The sequence below is a fragment of the Silurus aristotelis genome (assembly GCF_946808225.1).
Source record: "Silurus aristotelis genome assembly, chromosome: 3".
NCBI classification, from domain to species: domain Eukaryota; kingdom Metazoa; phylum Chordata; class Actinopteri; order Siluriformes; family Siluridae; genus Silurus; species Silurus aristotelis.
This window is the reverse complement of record NC_139576.1, coordinates 23,030,301-23,051,534: the sequence shown is the minus strand read 5'-3', so window position 1 is coordinate 23,051,534 and position 21,234 is coordinate 23,030,301. Positions and strand designations below refer to the sequence as shown.

Here is a 21,234-nt window from a genome sequence, read left to right as displayed (position 1 = left end):
ATATTTAATAGATTATCTTTTACATGTAATTAAATGTGGATTAGAAGGAATAGCCTATTAAAATAAAAATCTAAATAGGTAATTATGCTAAGATACTTGCTGACAAATATTAAGCTTTGTAGATTAAAGACAGTATTAGCCTAATGTACGTGAATATTAATTGACGTATTCTGATAGACACATTTTGGATTAAAATAATCTTCAATTATAATCAAATTAGCTGTGATGTCCCTGAAATAGCCAATTAAATAAACTGGAATTCTATTCAGGTTATATTCAGGTTATACACAACTAAACTGAATAGAGGAAAATGTTTGTATCATCAACCTTGATTTTCCCTGAGTAGTGTTATTCCTCATGAGGTTGCATTTGTATTGTGTTTTGTGTGTGCATGTGCATTTGACAGCGGACACTTTGGCTGGACGTGACACTAAGCTGACAGTAGAGGATCTGTTTAGTCCTGATTTCTACGTGCACGATCCTGAAGCTCGTTGGATAAATGGTAAGACAATCAACATTGGAACGGACATTTCACACAACTTTTTTGCTGTTTAGTACGCACAGTCAAAAATACAAATATACTATGTGCAGATGGCAGACTTTGTTTTGCAAACTTGCTGTTAGTTGCAGGTGATATGCACTTCATGTCAGTGAAGCTGGTAAACGTGTGTGTGTTAGCACTGGAAAATGCATGGGTGTAAAAACCTAGCCTTTGCTACACAGCACACAGCTTTTGCTAAAGCATTTGTAATTTTCCAGTCAGAGATAAATGAAGTTCGGTGACTTTCCGGTTTCTTTAAGTCACACTGACAAATTCAAAGCGTACAAAGACAAATACAAAGTACACTATAGGGACAAAAGTATTTGGACACCTGACTTTTCCAGCAATATACAACTCTTCCCCAAACTGTTACCACAAAGTTGGAGGCACACAATTGTATAGCATGTGTTGAAATATAACATTTTCCATAGACTTAAGCTAGGAGGCTCAAACCTGTTCCAGCATGAAAATGCCTCTGTGCGAAAAGTGGTCAGCATGAAGATATGGTTTACATGGGTTGAGTGGAAGCTCTTGACCTTCTTTGGAACACTGGCTGTACCCCATGCCTACTCACCTTACATCAGTTCTTGACTGCATTAACACCTAAATTACTTTGTTGATTACTTACACCAAAAAGTAATGCGTGACTGTTAAAAGTTACTTTTTTTGTTACTTTATTAAAGAACCTACTTTAATGTTTCTATTAATGCCCTTTTATGCGTTATGATCTATACAAACACAAAACTGACTTAAACACAAAGTAATTTTTAAACACTTTTTTTTTAAGTCAGACCAGCACAAACTGAATATATCACAAGGATTTCTGAAATAAATAACAAAACAAGCTGAATAATATATTCAGAATCAAAAACTAAAGTGGCTTCTGCTGTTGTGTTGAGCTCTTAAAAATGTTCCTTTTACAGCTGAAGTATGAAAACTATCCACAATGTAGAACACCAGGTTAGCTTCTAGCTTCTAGCTTCGTCGAGGCATGGAGTTTCTGGAGGAGCTTTGACAGATTGGAGTTGCTGTTTATCGCAGTAGATATGAGCTTCGATACACAGCTTACATTTGACTTAAAAGTTTTTGTCTTTATGCTCAACTAAAGTGAAATAATGAGCATATTTCCACTTTGAGAAACTCGTCTTGCTCTCGCCTCGACTCGCCATTACTACTGCACAGACCTGAATAAACGGAGACACGCCCTGTTTATAGTGGTTCATCCACCAATCCTACAATGCGTCACTGCTGTAAGCAGGTTAGACTGTAGGCTACACTTCAGCCGAAATTATTTCATTTAAAAAAGTAACTGGTAACGCACCATACGGTAACGGTAACGGAGTTACTTTATTTTAAAAAGTAACGCGTTACTAGTTACTGTCAAAAGTAACTTCGTTACAGTAATGCGTTACTGCCCAACACACACACACACACACACACACACACACACACACACACACACACACACACACTGTATGACTAAGAATTAGAGCAAGACCATTTTTATAAAGCTTTGATTTGTTTCGCCAGAGCTTTTGTTATAGAAAATGACTCCAATCCATTTTGACTGCTTTTCAACTTTTTTTTTTTTGCGACAATAATGCTGCCCAATTAAAAATTGAAAATAAAAAAAATAAAAAACACAGTTGGATGTTTTTATCACCATTTCTTTTTATCACTATTGCCTGTTGTTTTAGGCTCTCACAAATCCATCTGCTAGAATTTCAGCTAGTGTCACATGGGGATTTAGGAGACAGACGCTGATGAGACCTCTGTTGATGTTGGCTTTGCTGAGTGCATTAAAGGCTCAAAGTGGGTGCCTGGCAGGACACATTTGAACCCTAAAATGAAAAATGGGACATCTTACAAACTTGAGGACCTTGTGCACACACAAATTAACCCTAGAAGACTTCCACTACAAAAGAACCTGTGAATACTGAATACTGAAGAACGTAGGCTTTATTTGGACACTATGCTATTTAGCGTATCCCATGTAAATCGTTAATGTTTTAATGGAGGTCCAGTTGTTGTATGTTTGTGATTGCACCCTTGAACAAAACTTTTTACATGTGCTATTTTTGGACTTTCAGTTTAATGATTGATAACACGCATGATTTTTCCCCCACCACAGGTCTATAGGACTTGCAGGTCTTACTTCTACCTAAAATTCAGTAAAGAAGCTGACTAAAACCCCTCACAGACCCATTTGAGGGCCTCAGTGAGTGACAGCAGGGCTAATAGCTTGATTTACAGCATGCTTTAGTGAAGCTAGTGTCAGTGTCCTGAAAGCTGTCACTTTCTCATTCTAAGCATTATGATAGATGGAGCAGAGGGTTTTACTTGTGTTGCGAGTGCTTGTCTGTTGTATGATTAGTGTGATGTGTATGTGTGTTGGATTTGATGTATTTTGGTTTAGTGATAAAATTGAGGTCTGTAAGGCAGTGGTAGAAAGAGAGCGGGAAAAATGATTCAATGTGTGTTATATATTCACTCAGATTTCTTAACAACAGAAATTAAAATATGGTTATGTGTGTTTAACTCTATTTTGTGCAGACACAAACAAAATTTAAGTCAAATTTAATTGAGATATATTGCTGATTTGGCTGGGCCTGAGCCATTTTTGCTTTTTCTCCAACTTGCAGTCAGTGCATTTTGCAGTTAGAAATGAATGTGTCTGCTCTGATATTGGCCGAACAGCACAACAGGGATGTCTAACACATTTGGGAAGAAAATTGGATACTACCTTTTAGCTCGAACTGCTACCCAAATGTCCTTTCCCATTTCTTATAACCCGGTTTTGCAAATGTACACACCACCCTACTTATATTACTTTACTGCAACATAAATTCTTCATACAAATACAACCAAAATAGAGCATACTCTGTATATTTTTATAAAAAATAAAAAAATAAAAAAATTATATATATATAATATATATGCACATTTTTCTGTTTTAAATGTACCTTAAATTAATACTTTTCAAGTTGTTAATAGTTTAATCAGCAATATAGATGCTATATGCAAATGAATGTTTATTATTACTAAACCATACTCAATATTGATCATGAACACAAAATATTAGATTAGTTTTAGATTTAGTTAATCATCAGGACACCAAATGAAACTTTTGCTATGTTTCCACACAGATTGTTTTAATTGCCAGATGTGTGTTTCATGGCAGATTTTGGTGCTTGATTTGAGACGTTGTTAATAAATAAATAAATAATTAAATAAATAAATAAATAAATAAATAAGTTTATATATATATATATATATATATATATATATATATATATATATATATATATATATATATATATATAGTAATAACCACATTATACTTGGACTTGCAAATAAATAAAAAAACTTAAAGCGAATTAAAGACTCACATAAAGTACACAGGAAAATGTAAGACACGTTTGTTCAATTAGCCAGACGGTTATTTCTACATGAAGTCTATCTAAACTAACTGTAATTAAATTGTATATAATTATGAAAATGGGCTCAGTGCTAAGGGTGTGCACTGTGTTTTATTATATGGGGGTTGGATATTAAAGAGTTCAGAGGGGATGACTGGATATTACCCAACAATCCTAATTTGATTGCATCATTAAATTAACCTCATTAATAATGTGTTTAATCAAAATCAATTCATTTTTACAATTCATTTTGAATTGTAGTTATTTGAACCTATACCACAACGGTATACACCAATATACTTTATTTTATAAAGTTTATAAAGGGGGGTATGTGTGTGTGTATACTTCAGTAACCTTTACAACTGGAAATGGATTAAGCAGGTCTGTTTGTAAATAAGGCCCACTCTTATATATTTCTGCTACACAGCTGAAAACATTTACAGATAATAGGACTGCACATGCAAAGGAACCTGAGTTATAGCTTGCTGCCCTCCCTTCCACTGCGTGACAGAACGTGGTATTACGCTTTCAGGTTTTAGCCCTGAGTGGAAATAGCTGTAGGTTAGATTGAGTACAACATTTCTGGAAGGCTTTCCAATTTCATTTGGAAAGCTTTCAAAATGAATAATCAATACGTTAATGGCGAGGTTAACCCACAATTTACTCATAGTCTTTAACTGATCAATATGGCAGGAAAAATCAGATACCAGGCACTGCAAATAGCAAATATATATATAAAATGGTGCTGAAAGTCACTGACTCGTTCCAGTAAAGCAAATACAGGTAAACCAAGCCGTGTGTTTGTGTGTGTGTGTGTGTGTGTGTGTGTGGTGTGTGTGTGTGTGTGTGTGTGTGTGTGTGTGTGTGTGTGTGTGTGTGTGTGTGTGTGTGTGTGTGTGTGTGTTCCAAGCAGTGTGTGTCTCGGTGTGTAAGCTTAATTAGAGTAAATGCTAAAAAAGGGAGAATGTGAGAGCAACATTTTTTAACAGCATAATTAAATGAAATGCAAAGTGCATATAAATATAAAAATACAATTTTAACCATTTCCAAAAGAGACTGATGATTCCTAAAACAGAGCAGATATATCTTCAGCCACCAAACGATAAAACAGACTACAAACATAGCTAGAATAGAGTCATGTATCACTGGGAATTCATCTTTTAGATGGGTCTTGTTATATTTACATTTACATTTATGACATTTAGCAGACGGCCTTGTCCAGAGCGATGTACTCCGCTGTTCAGACAGTTAGGAGAAGTTAATTTCACCCCCTCAGTGCCAGAACAGAGAAGAGCCCTGAGGTGTATTTACCTCTTACCCTGAGAGAAGGTGGTACCAGTTGAGCAGTGCTAAAGGATCTCAGGAAGCAGTTTCTCCTAGTTTAAATACCAGGAGAAAATGCTCAGCAAGAATTTTGGTCCATTCAAAAAAAATGTTGTGAAAATATTCTGGTACTTGGAACATGCCATTATAAGGTAGCAAATATAAAGAAAAAATAAGAAAAAAGAACATGAATGAAAAACACAGGTTGGTGAATAGCTTAGACACCATTTTAAATCTATTTTCTTGCTCATCTAAGATTGTTTGCATTAATACTTGGGATAAAAAAAGCTAAAAATTATTGTTTTCTAGAGCATTTGATTGCAGTTTACATAACCAATAAACCATGAAAAAAATGTGGGGAATCTTTTGATTAAATTGTATATACTGTGATTCAAAATCTCTTAAGTACAGTTATTAGTTGCTTGCAGCTCCAAGGTTACTGGCTCAATCCTGAGTTTGGATTACTGACGGTGTTTGTAGGGGACCTCTCCATGATCTTCTGGTCTCCTCATGATACCCTGCTGCACTGGTATCCTGTAGAAGGTATACAGAATTCCTGCCCTTTCTATATACCGGATTTACTGCAACAATAACAGGAATAAACAGTATATCATTAATGTGATTAATATGTTTCAAATGGCAATAATTATTTTTTACTCTGATGCATTGTGTAGCTTCTAATTGCTTAAACAATCATATTAGAAGACAAATCACGTGGTCATGGAAAAATCCTTTAAAAATCCATTATTAAAAGCTCTAAAGATAGGATGGAACTCTCAGAGCCAAAGATATATGGAAAAAAATAATTTCAAATACATAGTGAAGTCACATCATAAAGGTCACATAGTGAAAGTGAGAGCATTTACACACACTTTAAAATGAGAACTTATTATTATTATTATTATTATTATTATTATTATTATTATTATTATTATTATTATTATTATTATTATTATTATTATTATTATTATTATTATTATTATTATATGACTTATAGCATTTTAATTAAACAGCTGTGTGGCTAAAAGAAAGGCACTCATTAATCAGCCTAACTGATAGGATGAATAAAAATTGGACTGTGAAACAATAGTAAAAGGACATGCATTCTGATGAGTTCAGATTTACCCTGCTTTAAAGCAATGAGCAGGGTTGAAAGAGAATTGTATAAATCGTTGCAACTGTCATGGATAGTGCCACCTGCACAAGCCTCTAGAGGCAGTGTTATGATTGGAGGTTGCTTCAGGTCTCGGCTCCGCAACATTATGCGGCAGCAATAGTAAGCTCAGTACTAGAATGTATTGAGTGACCAGGTCGTCCGAACAATTGATTATATTTCATCACTGACAGCATATTCCAGGATGACAATGCAAATCTTTTGTCAGGCTCAGATTGCGAAAGAATGGTTCAGGGAGCATTAGAAATCATTTTCACACATGAATTGGTCACCACAGAATCATGACCTTGACTTTGTACCTAACCCTAAACTGAAAGTCTTTGGGATGGGCTGGAGTACACTTTATGGAGTTGTTATTGGGTTGCGGAATCCTCTCTATATAGAGATAGATATATAGAAATTTCTATATACATTTAAATAGGAAGTAGGTGGAGCTTCACATGTAGTCTTTCACACACCTTCAGAATTACGAAACTAATGTAATTCAATTACACAGTCATATGATAAATATATCACAATATTTAGAATACCATGGTCAGTCCTAGTGTGTTATTTTTCATCTGAGCTGGATGACAATAAAAAGCACCATTCTGTTTCACTGTAATGTTTGCCATTGTTCATCCTGGCAGTGAGAAGTGAGAGTGAGAGGCAAATCAAGAGAATTAAAATTAATGCTTGATTAAAATGTGTGTGTGGTTGGGGGGGGGGGGTGTTTGTACAAGAAGAATGTTGTATTTTTGTGTCACCAGTAAAACAATATAACATTTGTATATCTAAGAGTTGTATGAAATGTGCAAAAGCTATATATTAATAGTGTGCATGTGATTGCATGGTCATTGTGTTTGGATCTGGCAGATGACTGTGCGTGTGTCTATATATGTGTGTGTGTGGGAGAGGTATAGGGGAGGGCTCTAGTGGAGTGAGAAATGTGCAGTCATCGGTTGTTATGGTAACAGGATAGAGGGAATAGGCATGTGGGGCATTCAGGTCTTTTTTTGGCGGTAGCATGAATATTTCAGTGGGTCATTTCCCTTATAAGCATGTGTGTTAGAGAGAAAAACTGATTTCCAGGTTTGTGTGTGTTAACAAAATTAGTTTGGTTGTTGCATGTGTGGAAGGAATGAGGGCTGGTAGAGTTTGAAGGGACGAAATATGTTGGATTTATTACACACACACACACACACACACACACACATACACACACACACACACACACACACACACACACACACACACACACACACACACACATACACACACACACACACACACACACACACACACACACACACACACACACACACACACACACACACACACACACACACACACAAACACATGTATGCACACACACACAAACAGTTTTCATGCAAGGCTGTAGCCCAGTAGTTACACTTTTTAGGCAATAAAAAGTTTAAAGCACTTTATCTTTCTTACCCATCAGTCAGTTTGATTAAATTAAAGTCTGAAAGTCTTTGGCTTAACACTGCACTAAATCAAGTAGATCAGATCTAAAGGAAAATACTGACGGATATGAAGTGATGTGTGAGACTGTAGAACTCAACATGAAATCAAGACAGAACATAGAAGTGCATGTGTGGAAATCACAGATATCAACAAAGAAAATATTGGCAGCGCCTAAATAAATAAATATATTAATTCATTAATTAAAGCATATTTTATAATCTTCCATAATATCCAGAGCATTTCTTAATATCTATCTATTTTGTAATTATAATATATTTTTATTTACTTTGGTCATTGAGGCTAGTTGGTATGCCTCACCAGGAGAGTGCCCTGGTGAGGGCACTCTATATATAAATAAATATATATTTATTTATTTATTTATATATATATATATATATATATATATATATATATATATATATATATATATATATATATATATATATATATATATATATATATATATATATATATATATATATAAATAAATGTGTGTGTGTGTGTGTGTGTGTGTGTGTGTGTGTGTGTGTGTGTGTGTGTGTGTGTGTGTAGAGGGTATGTTATTGGGAGAGACAGAAGGAGATAAAATGTTTCCTGTTGGATGTGTGTGATGAGAATCATAGCAGGCATGATTCTGATTTATGTCTGTTTGGATGCTGAACACCACCTCATGGTTAAATAAACAGCACAGATGCTTTCCAGCAAATGATGTAATGAAAGAGGTAGAAAAAGAGTGAAAGAAAAAAAGTGTCCTCCTTTACTCTATTTAAAATGCATTAAAATCTATATATGCAGACACGCACAGTGTCCTGGACAGTAATAAATAATGGATGTACATCTCTCCCACGAGCCTGTAAATCCCAGAATTAACTATGATTGTTTAAACTACTTACCCATGTGAGATTTAATGCATGAGAAGTGTTAACAGAAAGTGATAATTTTAACTTCTACACAGTTCTCACTTTCTAATAACTCCCCATCATCACAGTTTTTTTTTTTCTCAGTGTATCTGCAATATAAAGAGTTTTCATTTTTATTTCCAGAGGTGGCAAAAATACACACAGCCTTCACTTAACTGAAAGTACAGATACTAATGTTTTAAAATACTCTGGTAAAAGTTGAAGTACTGACTACACTTTTTACACTCAAGTAAAGAAGTTTGGGCTTTGACATGTACTTAAGTAAAAATTATCCATTGCTGCTATTACTATTATCCTTTTAGTGTCACAGTAGTAACTGGACCTCACGTCATATTAATATTAGGGCTGTCAATCGATTAAAATATTTAATCGCAATTAATCGCATGATTGTCAACTTAATTCACATTTTAATCTGTTCAAAATGTACCTTAATATAATACTTTTAAAGTTTTTAATACTCTTATCAACATGGGCATGGACAAATATTGATACTTTATGCAAATGTTTGTTTATTATTAGTGAAAACATAAAGCATGAAGACAAAATATTCTTATAAATATTTGAAAGTAATAATGGTGTTTTAAATCAAAACAGAAATCAGCAGGACACCAAACGCATTGCATAAACAGAGAACATCTGTTTTTATTTAAAAGCAGACATTTTCAGATTTGTATTCATATATTTATTATGTCTGTGAGGAAAGTATTTACTGAATGTTTTATTTATGTGTCTGTAAAGATAGATGACAGAGACGGCAGAGAGTTACCCCTGTCTGTTTTCTTTATTTTATTAAAGCACAGCGTTTTGTTGTTATTTTGAGTGTATACAAAAAAAAGTACAGTAATCCCCTGCTTTACTGCAGTTCAAATATCGCGCCCCCGTTTTATTTGGTGTTATGAGGAAAAAATGCCACAAAATGCGCCTTCATCGGTTCATTGTGTGCATCAAGGCGGATTTTGGTGCTGATTTAAGACGCATCAGTAAAACAAATGTTTTACTGTCTTTTCTATTTATTCATTTATATTTTTAATAAAAAATGGTCAAACAGAAATGCACTGACACATTTATTAATCATGTGCAAATAAAATTAGTGGCATTAAAACAAATTTGCGTTAACGTTATTAACGCATTAATTTTGACAGCCCTAATATGTGATATATATGTGATATATGTGAAATATATATTGCTTGTTCCTTCTGCTTTTCTCATTGTTAGCTTTGTAAACTAACCTACGTCTGTGGTGTGTGAGAGTTAGGAAATAATACAGCAGTGGCAGATTGAAAAAGGCACGCAATAACAGGAAATAGGTTGATGGGCTGAAAACGGCAGGCAGTGAGAAGAAAAAAATAATGACATTTTACCAAATAAATTAAAGTACAGATATTTGTGTAAAAATGTAATGAGTAAAAGTAATACATTGTTCGAAAAATAGATTGTGAAGTAAAGCACTGATACCAGAAAAATGTATATATACAAAGTATTTGTTTTTTTCATTACTTCCCACCTCTGTGCCCTTCCCAGCCATGCAACAAGGAATCCACCTACTGATGGAATAACTGTTGTATGAAACACAGGAAGGTGTTGAATACTTACAGCACTGTGCTTCTGTATATACAGTACTGGCTTTTTCAGGTTTCTGAGAATGTTAGTCATAGGCCATTTCCACCTCACAGTAGGTATCCTGTGAAGATCTGATGCTGTTTTCCTCTATGGCTTATAGAAATGAATAATGCTGTTTTTTTTAGATGTTGCCTTAACATTTTGCAACAGCTCCACTAGTCTGGAACAAATTTCCACCTACTCACATGTTTTTCTAACAGAGGAAAAGCTCGGCCAGTGTAAAAATCCAGTGTAGTAAACACATGGGTCACTTTGATGTACTAGCTTTTGTCTAAATCAGCCTAGATTCTGTGTTTTCACTTGCTTAATGCTGGGTGTAAACGTCACGCCTGGCCTGGACAATTTGGGTTGTGACCAATTGTTATTCCAGTCTATAATTTGCATCAAGAAAGTTATGACTCAGATGATAAGCAGTCGTAAAGCCTCTTGGTGCAACATAAAGTGTGACTTATTTCAAGCAAAATGTCCAGAGATCATGACTTTGAATCTGAAAAATTCCATTAACAAATATAAAGGGTTGTTCTTCTTGTGTTGCCGGGATGGCATTTGTTTCTGTCTGTCAATGACATTAATCAATCATGTGTGTTTGTGAGTTCAGTTTTACAATGAGCATGCAGAAAGCATTGATCTACTCCTACACCACTATCAAGTATTTTATATAAACTATGAGAAAGGAACTAGGTCGTTTCCCCACACTGTGAGACCAGGTGCTGTCTTTTGGACTTCTGACCATGTACAGTATGCCAGAGGCACTGTGTAATTGCACCTGGTTTTAGAAATCTAATAATCATTTAGAAATTCTGTTTCTCTACATCAGTAATTGGCAGTTTTGACATGCTACTACAGCTCACTGAAAATAAGCAAGAAGCCAGACAAACAGACCATTAATTTTTGAATTGAACAACGATCTATTCAGTCAGCTACTGATATGTTGTACATGCAACTTATCATCTGAAACACAAACAGCAGTTATGGGTCGATGTAATTGCAGAGATTGTTGATTTGGGCCGGTCGACAAATTATAGTAAATGTTCTCAGCAGGTGTCACATTGTAGGCATACACTAATCACAAACTGATACATAATTCAATCAGACAGGCCAGACTCGAAAACCAGAAAATACTACTTATACAAATAAGGACCTTGGAAAGGGCATATAGAAAACTTTGGGGAAAAAATGTGACTGGCAGCACAATGTAGAGCTGTAGAGTATCATATACTGTATATATATATATATATATATATATATATATATATACAGTATATGATAATCTACAGCTCTACATTGTGCTGCCATATACAGTATATATATATATATATATATATATATATATGTACATATATACTGACTAATAAGGTTGTATTAGGGCAGAAAGGCATGTTGAATTATGTGCTTACACCTTCAAACAAGACTACAAAATAATTAATTTGCCCCTCACTGACTCAGAAGAAATAGTGGGTATAGTCACAGAATATTTGTTTGATTTCCCCAAGGTACTTTTTATTCAATCTAACCTATAAGCATGAAAATGTACTGTAGATTGAAAAGACACAGAGAAAAATAGCAAGAGACAGGTGATCAAGGGAAATGCCAGGTATAAGCTGCAATAGGAGGCAAACCAGGAAGGTTTGGTAAATGTTTATACCCCCTGTCTAGCATTCGAATGTCTGATCAAAGATTTCTGCTAGGTAAATCTGAATCTGAATATATATCAGATTATGCTTGGTTTAACATACAGTAGCATAGTGGTGTTAAACGCAAATTTCTTATAAAATAAAGTACAGTAAAACCCTGTTGTACGAGCAAGCTAAAGTACTGCAAACGAAAATACGAGCAAACTCGCTCGCGAAATTTTACCCTGTTTCACGAGCAAATTTCGAAGGCACGAGCAAACTCACGCTGCCGTTTTCCCGTTTTCGGTGGCTTAGTCGCTTAGTTGATGACGTATCACTCGGTCGCTCTCGTTGTTCAGTGCAGCAAAAACATGACTTTTTTTAGTTTTATATATTTATTTCACTAGAAATCTTTGAGGAATTTCTCCCAATAAAATCAGTGATGGTGCTGTGAAAACGAAAGTAAATAGAATTAGCATGGAAACCATAAAGTTTACGAGCGTGGTGCACGTCTCACACTCGCAATCAACCACTACCACATGAGTGTTTAATTATATTTACATTACAGTAATTCGCGGTGTATTTGTTTGTTAAAACAGGCTACAAATACTTGTGCAGAAATAAGCGATCGGATGAGATCTCGGAACGGATTCAATTACTTTTACATTCATTCTTATAGGAAAAATAAGTTCGAACGTACGAGCAAATGGACCTACGAGCAATTTTCAAGAACGAATTATGCTCGTACAACGGGGTTTTACTGTACCTTATTTAGTTCTACATATTGAGTATAACTAATACTGGATGCAAATGTGGCATACTTCATAATATATGTTAGTTAGTTAGTTAATCAGTTAGTTTGTTAGTTTATTGTCCACAGAGCAGAAATTTGTCTTTGGCTTTACCATGCAATACAAAAAAGCAAAACAAAACAAAAAAACTTACATAACAGCCTAGAACAATACAAAAATACATGAAAACAATATACAATTTAAAAGTTCAAAATTCACACACCTATACTTTCCCAAATGTACGCATATATATATATATATATATATATATATATATATATATATATATATATATATATATATATATATATATATATATACATACACACACACACACACACACACACACACACACACACACACACACACACACACACACACACACCTACTCACTTGCCTGACTCAGCATTCAGTATTCTAGTTGGCACAACTGAGGTTTTTTTAAGTGTGACAATTGGAACTGGGAGTGTATGGAAAGGAAAGAATCCCCTACAGTACAGTAATCATGGCCTTTCTGTTTAACCTTTTCTGTAGAAATATCTTTCTCTGTCTCTGTGTCTTACCTACAATTAAATTTTCAGTTGAATTTTCAATTCAAGATTTCAGCACCATGGTCAGCAGCAGAGATACAACTTGGATATTTTTTGTTATATAAAATAACCAGGTTTTTTTTTGTTTGTTTGTTTGTTTTTTGTTAAGTTGCTTTAGAATAAGTAAAAAAAAAAAAAAAACACTTTTGTACATGCTCTTACAGTAAAAAAAATATTAACTACAAGCAGGTAACTGTAACTGACCACTGTGTTGATGATTATTTTCCTAAAACAACACCTTTTTATTCCTTTCTCAGCAAATCAGAGTTCAAATTAGTTCACATTACATATTTATTAAATCTGACACTATAAATGATATCGCTTATAAATTACCAGTGTACATATGTATGAAGTGATTAGGGACTAGGGACTAGATACAGTATATCCTAAATATTAACTAGTTATGTATATTTTAAAATAGGTGTCAATGCAGTACTACAAGTGATAAGTGGGATTTGCAATTGCACAAATATAAGCATGCTCTTAATAATTATTAGTGCAGTTTTGGTGCATAGTCATTCTGTGTCATACATACGTCCTTATTTTTGAGACGCTTTTTATTCATTTTCATTTATCAACACATTTGTTGTGAAGTGTATCTGTTTAGGTGGCATTTGGTGCTCCTTCTCATGGAACAGTGTCTTTTTTCCTAATGGTAGCTTGAGAATAAATCGGATTCCTTTGTGTGAGATCAGTTATGATCTATCAGCTCAATGCCTGATGCTTCTGTATTTTAAAAGGTGATTGCTATTTCTGTCATAATACCAAGAATAGAGAATTTTTCTTATCTAATGGGCAAAGGACACATGGCACTAAGCTGTTTTTAATCTACTTATCATCCTTTTTATAGTGACATTTAAAAAATCTTATCATGCCTATTGGGGGGAAAAAATCACAGTGTCACTGAAAAGTAAACGTCGCATCTCGGTAATAGCCTGTGCGAGACAATTTCCACCATTAAATTTAAAGCTCTGTTTGAATATCTTTTTTTTTTACTGGAAATCTAAAAGGAGTGCAAACACACACTGCAATCAGTGTGGTGACATCAGCCAGATTCAATCCATACTGTATGTTTGCAATAGTGAGAAAGTCCCTGCTCACTGTAGAGCAACCTCATCCAATTGCTCAGAAGAACCCCAAATGCTCTAGTGTCTGCAATCGGGAAAAATAGATGATGCTTTTCCCTGGAGCTAGGAAGAGATGAAATGAAAACAGGCATTCTGGGTAAAATTGGACAGCTGCTGTAGAAAAAGGTGCAATTTAGAAAGAGGTCTGTGAGTAGATTGAGAACAAGGGTGGGCAATAGTGACAAAGGAAAATGAAATGCTTGAAGGTGGTTAAAATACGGCTGAAGGAGTTATCAAAGAGACAGGTGCTCAGGAGCGATAAGGGAGATCTGATGGCAAAGATGCTTCCTAAAAACGTATACCACATACAGCATTTTGGAACGGGATGTTCTAATTACATGCAAATGCTAGATGTTAAAGCAAGGAAATCAGAATCTGTGCTTTGTTATGGATATAAGATATACAGATGTAGATCCCCTTTAACTCTTGGAAAGTGCTGGACCATCTGTGTGGCATGTCTGCACTGCTCTCCTCTGCTGCTCACTGTCCTTGAACACTTGAACAAGCTCTTACACTTACATCAGGCTGCAATTTATCGACTGAAGTTCTGTCTTCAGTACACTCCACCACTCACTCCAACTAAAGTTTGCTTCAAAACTCAGAGAACACACGCACGCACGCACGCACGCACGCACGCACGCACGCACGCACGCACGCACGCACGCACGCACGCACGCACGCACGCACGCACGCACACACACACACACACACACACACACACACACATGGTATGACCTGTATTGCAGAAGTTGAAGTTAAGTACAAAAATCAATACAGTATACTTATTTTTTATATTTTCATGCTCATCCACCATCAGTAATAAATCTACATATATAGTATACTTGATATCTTTTTATATATATATATATATATATATATATATATATATATATATATATATATATATATATATATATATATATATATATATAGTCAGCTATTTTAGTTTTTTTTTTTCAGCATCCACAATCTAACTAATTACATTTGGTGTAATTTTAATGAACTTTTTAATTAACAATTAAATAAAGCTAATTTCTTAGCATAGAAATACAAATTGCTTTCTTATTCACACAGTTTTTCTTTCTCTTTCTCTTTCTGGTTCTCTTTCTCTCAATTTCTCTTTTTTTCAGAATCTGAAGTCATCTACAGAAATCGCCATGGCCATGTCATTAGGTTCAACATTCTTACTAATGAAACAGAGATCATCCTTATGAACAGCACATTTGTGAGTTTAAATCCTCTTTATCTCTATGATCAGAACACACTCCATCATCTGGAGCCTTGTTTACATGGTAGCTTTGGTTCAGGGACACAAACACCTTCCAGAGATAGACTCTTATTTATGTATATACATGTACTGTATGTACAATACTGTGCATAAGTTGTATGCTTGCTGTGTGTTTTATATGAATTTCTTACATGCTTATGTTTTACTTGTTTTTTTAGTATCTGTAGAGAAGCAAAAAGATCCAACCATTATTATTTTTTTCAATTAAAACCATTATTGAGGATATTTGGGATTTTATATGCACAAACAGTAGAATTATATCAAGCACTCCAAAGAAGACTGAACCCAGCTACAGGCAGATTCCTTATTAACCAGTATGACCATGCTTATCTAAATTAACAGATCATTTTAAACAGGAAATAAACAAACAAAAAATGTTTTGAAATATTTAAAACAAAGAAAATGAATGTTAAATATAGTGAATATTTAATATTTGAGATTCTGCACCAAGTTCTTCTTTCAATGAAACAAATGTGTGCCATTGATCATGTTAACTGCTTTGAACAATAGGTCAGATTTTCCACGGGGTTAATCTCTTCTATTGAAGAGTGTGTGCAGGTGACACACTGATAGATTTGATATAAATTGGATCATTCAGTTTGGCACAAACTAGTGCAGTCTATGCCAGCTCAAGTCACATTGTCATTAAATCAAAAAGGGGATGTACCAAATATGAAAGAAACTCTGATATCCATGCAAATATTTTTTTTTACACTTCCACTATGCAGTCAAGCTGTTGTTAATGATGCATTTGTAGTGGAATTTGTAGCATTAATTAAAAAAATAATGGCAAATAGAAGTATTTTTACTAGTGCTCTTAGACTTTTGGACCCTCTACATTTAAGCACTGCTCTGTTTTATGCTCAGATTGAGTGTATAAATGCATAAAGACAAGTGTGTTTTTTTGGTGAAGTGGTCACTGTAAGATTGTAGATTCGTCTCATTTTTGTTAAGTCTATATTTAACTGTATTGTAATAAAAATGAGTTTTTATTAAATATTATTTAATTCTATAATAAGAATAACTATTATTCTTATTTTTTACTTTTTCCTGATAGTTTGACCAAAATTATTAACAGATTAGCAGCATTCATTTATTATGCACCATATAGTAAAATCAAGTGAATGTGTTTTGTCTGGATCATTAAAAAGAATCTTCCTGAATATTGTTTTGTCTTTTTTTTTTTCCAGGTTGCTTTTAAAGCGACTAAATACTCAATAAGCCCTGATATGAAGTATGTGCTTTTTGCCTATGATGTAAAACAGGTATGTGCATGTTTGTCTTACTTTGGGGGGATTGTTTAAAGAAAATAGCTCTTCTTCATGTCGCAATGCCGTTAATATGTTTGTTTTAATATCACTAAACTTATATGTTTATTGAGTTTTTATATGAAACACAAGTTAAAATGTTTATTTTAAGATTTTATAACTGAATGGTTATTTGTGATTTGAGCTCTGGGGGAGCTGTTCCTGTTCTTGTCTGTCTTAACTTACAGTAATCTTATATATGTAGTAAAATGCTTTTCAGATTTCAGCCTTTCAGGGTAGACAGTTATCTCCCTAGTCTATGTCTGCATCTAGGCACCACTAAAATATCACTTAGATTACAGTAACCTACAACATAATACAATATGAGGATCCTCACATACATACAGTACATTCCATCCTTTTCATTTCCATGCTAATATGAGATATCTGACAGGATGAGATTCAGACAAAGTGAGCAAGTGAGTGAAACAGGATGTGTGCGTGTGTGTGTGTGTGTGTGTGTGTGTGTGTGTGTGTGTGTGTGTGTGTGTGTGTGTGTGTGTGTGTGTGTATGTGTGAGTGTGTCTGAGCGAGAGAGAGAGAGAGAGAGAGAGAGAGAGAGAGAGAGAGAGAGAGAGAGAGAGAGTTTCAAGTTAAACTCATCCAGGATTACACACTTTAATCTTGTTACTGTAGCGATTAATCTGATAAACACTTCCCTCCATTCAGAGAGACCAGTCCACTCACTGCAGACTAATCAATCTGTAATTCTTTAAGGATGTGTGTCTGATGTGCATGTGTGTGCGTTTGTTTATATGCTTGAAAAGTTATAATGCAATTCATGAAATAGTGGATTAGATGTCCAAGCTGCAGGAGTTAATGAAAAATAGTGGATGAATAAATAATTATTTTCTGCAGAAACATTGTGTGAGTGGCTTTGTGAAAATATTTGAAAGCAAACACAATTTTTCCAAAGAAAAACATTATTTTTCCCAACGTCACTGCCAAACTGTAACAATTGTACGAGTGTACCATTCTGAAACACTGTAGGCTTTAGGATTGTAGCTGTAGCATTTTAGTCAGTCAGTCAGTAGCCTGAAAGGTTTTAAAACAAATAATTATTTCTTCTTTGCTGTATACACCGCCACATATACACACATGCTCAGCTCACTGCTCACTGGAAAAAAAGAAAAAGAGAGATCACTTTAATACAGTACAGCTCAGGTGTGCCACATTAGTCATTTCTCCTGCAGCTTGTCCCCTAAACACTGACCTTCCTTCCAAACCACATCGACACCTGCAACATGACCCTGTTCAAAATTTTTCTGTTCTCTGTGTTGAAACAGTCGCATCGTTATGTTTCCTGTATTTTTGCAGCATTTTTAAAGACCACAATGATAATTGGTAGCGCATTCAATGAATCAGTCCTTATGAGCAGTAGCGGCTCGTCTTCACTACAGAGTGTGTGAGCAGCCAAAGCAATCCATCGTCCTTTATCATGTTTACACTCAGAAAGCAACATATTTTTTTTTCCTTCTAAGCAGAATGGTTAGTCAAAGCCAACAGCAGAGCCACTGTCATTACTCACTCTTACTCTGTTTCTTCCTGTGAGAGCATCAGTCATCGCGTTGTCTCTTATTTCCACTTTTCTCTCCCTTCCTCCCCCTCCATCCATTCCGCTGTTGACTTTTCGTGTCCTCATCTCTCATTCAGAGCACTTTTTGTTCGACTCATTCAGAACACTATTTGTCTCTGTGAGTAAAAGAAGCAGTTTTGTTTTCTTAATCACCCACACAACTCTATCTGTATCTATCACTGTAGCTCTCTTTCTGTCTACCTTTGTTTGTCTCTTTACTGCAGCTGTCTACCCTACATCATTGTTGTCAGTTCTTCGCTCTATTTCTATATCCTATTACTTGACATGTGCGTAATAACCCCTGCTGCAGTTGTGCCTTTCCTTAGATTTTCTTGACATAGCAATAGCAATACTGAAGATGAATGAATGAATAATTCCTAATAAACCTTCAAATGCATTAGATTTTCGTTTAAATACTCCCATGGACTATAATAAAGTTCCCGCAATTTCTTTGTGAGATTGTAATCAACCAGTTACATTTACAGTGAGGAAAATAAGTATTTGAACACCCTGCTATTTTGCAAGTTCTCCCACTTAGAAATCATGGAGGGGTCTGAAATTGTCATCGTAGGTGCATGTCCACTGTAAGAGACATAATCTAAAAAAAGAAAAAAACAAAAAATAACAATATATGATTTTTAAACTATTTATTTGTATGATACAGCTGCAAATAAGTATTTGAACACCTGTCTATCAGCTAGAATTCTGACCCTCAAAGACCTGTTAGTCTGCCTTCAAAATGTCCACCTCCACTACATTTATTATCCTAAATTAGATGCACCTGTTTGAGGTCGTTTGCTGCATAAAGACACCTGTCCACCCCATACAATCAGTAAGAATCCAACTACTAACATGGCCAAGACCAAAGAGCTGTCCAAAGACACTAGAGACAAAATTGTACACCTCTACAAGGCTGGAAAGGGCTACGGGGAAATTGCCAAGCAGCTTGGTGAAAAAAGGTCCACTGTTGGAGCAATCATTAGAAAATGGAAGAAGCTAAACATGACTGTCAATCTCCCTCGGACTGGGGCTCCATGCAAGATCTCACCTCGTGGGGTCTCAATGATCCTAAGGAAGGTGAGAAATCAGCCCAGAACTACATGGGAGAAGCTGGTCCTGAAAAGAGCTGGGACCACCGTTTCCAAGGTTACTGTTGGTAATACAATAAGACGTCATGGTTTGAAATCATGCATGGCACGGAAGGTTCCCCTGCTTAAACCAGCACATGTCCAGGCACGTCTTAAGTTTGCCAATGACCATTTGGATGATCCAAAGGAGTCATGGGAGAAAGTCATGTGGTCAGATGAGACCAAAATAGAACTTTTAGGTCATAATTCCACTAAATGTGTTTGGAGGAAGAAGAATGATGAGTACAATCCCAAGAACACCATCCCTACTGTGAAGCATGGGGGTGGTAGCATCATGCTTTGGGGGTGTTTTTCTGCACATGGGACAGGGCGACTGCACTGTTTTAAGAAGAGGATGACCGGGGCCATGTATTGCGAGATTTTGGGGAAAAACCTCCTACCCTCAGTTAGAGCATTGAAGATGGGTCAAGGCTGGGTCTTCCAACATGACAATGACCCGAAGCACACAGCCAGGATAACCAAGGAGTGGCTCTGTAAGAAGCATATCAAGGTTCTGGCGTGGCCTAGCCAGTCTCCAGACCTAAACCCAATAGAGAATCTTTGGCTCAAACTCTCAGCAACAGGCCAGAAACCTGACTAATCTAGAGAAGATCTGTGTGGAGGAGTGGGCTAAAATCCCTCCTGCAGTGTGTGCAAACCTGGTGAAAAACTACAGGAAACGTTTGATCTCTGTAATTGCAAACAAAGGCTACTGTACCAAATATTAACATTGACTTTCTCAGGTGTTCAAATACTTATTTGCAGCTGTATCATACAAATAAATAGTTAAAAAATCATACATTGTGATTTCTAGATTTTTTTTTTTTTATATTATGTCTCTCACAGTGGACATGCACCTACGATGACAATTTCAGACCCCTCCATGATTTCTAAGTGGGAGAACTTGCAAAATAGCAGGGTGTTCAAATACTTATTTTCCTCACTGTATATTGACAAGACAGACGTGTTTTATTGCCCACTAATGCTTCATTATATGGGTCTGGTGCAGAAATTGTTTTCTAACCGTTTATCTTGACAAAACCCATAGACCACTACAGTGTTTCTTGACTGCCAATGTGATTATGATCATAATAGACATTTAGTGAGATGTGTGCAGATTTTGAATTCTCTTATTCATGCACTTTTGACTGAGACAGGCCTCTGATCTCTATGGCAGGTATTTACTCAGAAATTGTTCATGAGCTGCATTCATTAGTAGAAGCAGGTCTCAGTAATATTGTTTGAAACTTTAAAACTCCATACAGACAGTAACCAGTACTCAGGATTGAAGCAGTGGGCCTGGGGCTGGGAACATAATCTTTAGTGGAAAATGTTTTTGGTAGAATAATTT

The 21,234-nt window shown here is 35.3% G+C and overlaps 1 protein-coding gene across 2 annotated transcripts in view; it reads left to right on the top strand.

Moving 5' to 3' along the window:
- Positions 1-21,234, top strand: part of dpp10 (dipeptidyl peptidase like 10) — a 96,555-nt gene that overhangs the window by 59,591 nt on the left and 15,730 nt on the right. For both annotated transcript variants that reach the window (XM_083538004.1, XM_083538005.1), the window contains exons 3-5: positions 407-502; positions 15,716-15,810; positions 17,064-17,138. In XM_083538004.1, the coding sequence (XP_083394130.1) occupies positions 407-502; positions 15,716-15,810; positions 17,064-17,138 (266 nt within the window). The remainder of the gene's footprint in view (positions 1-406; positions 503-15,715; positions 15,811-17,063; positions 17,139-21,234) is intronic.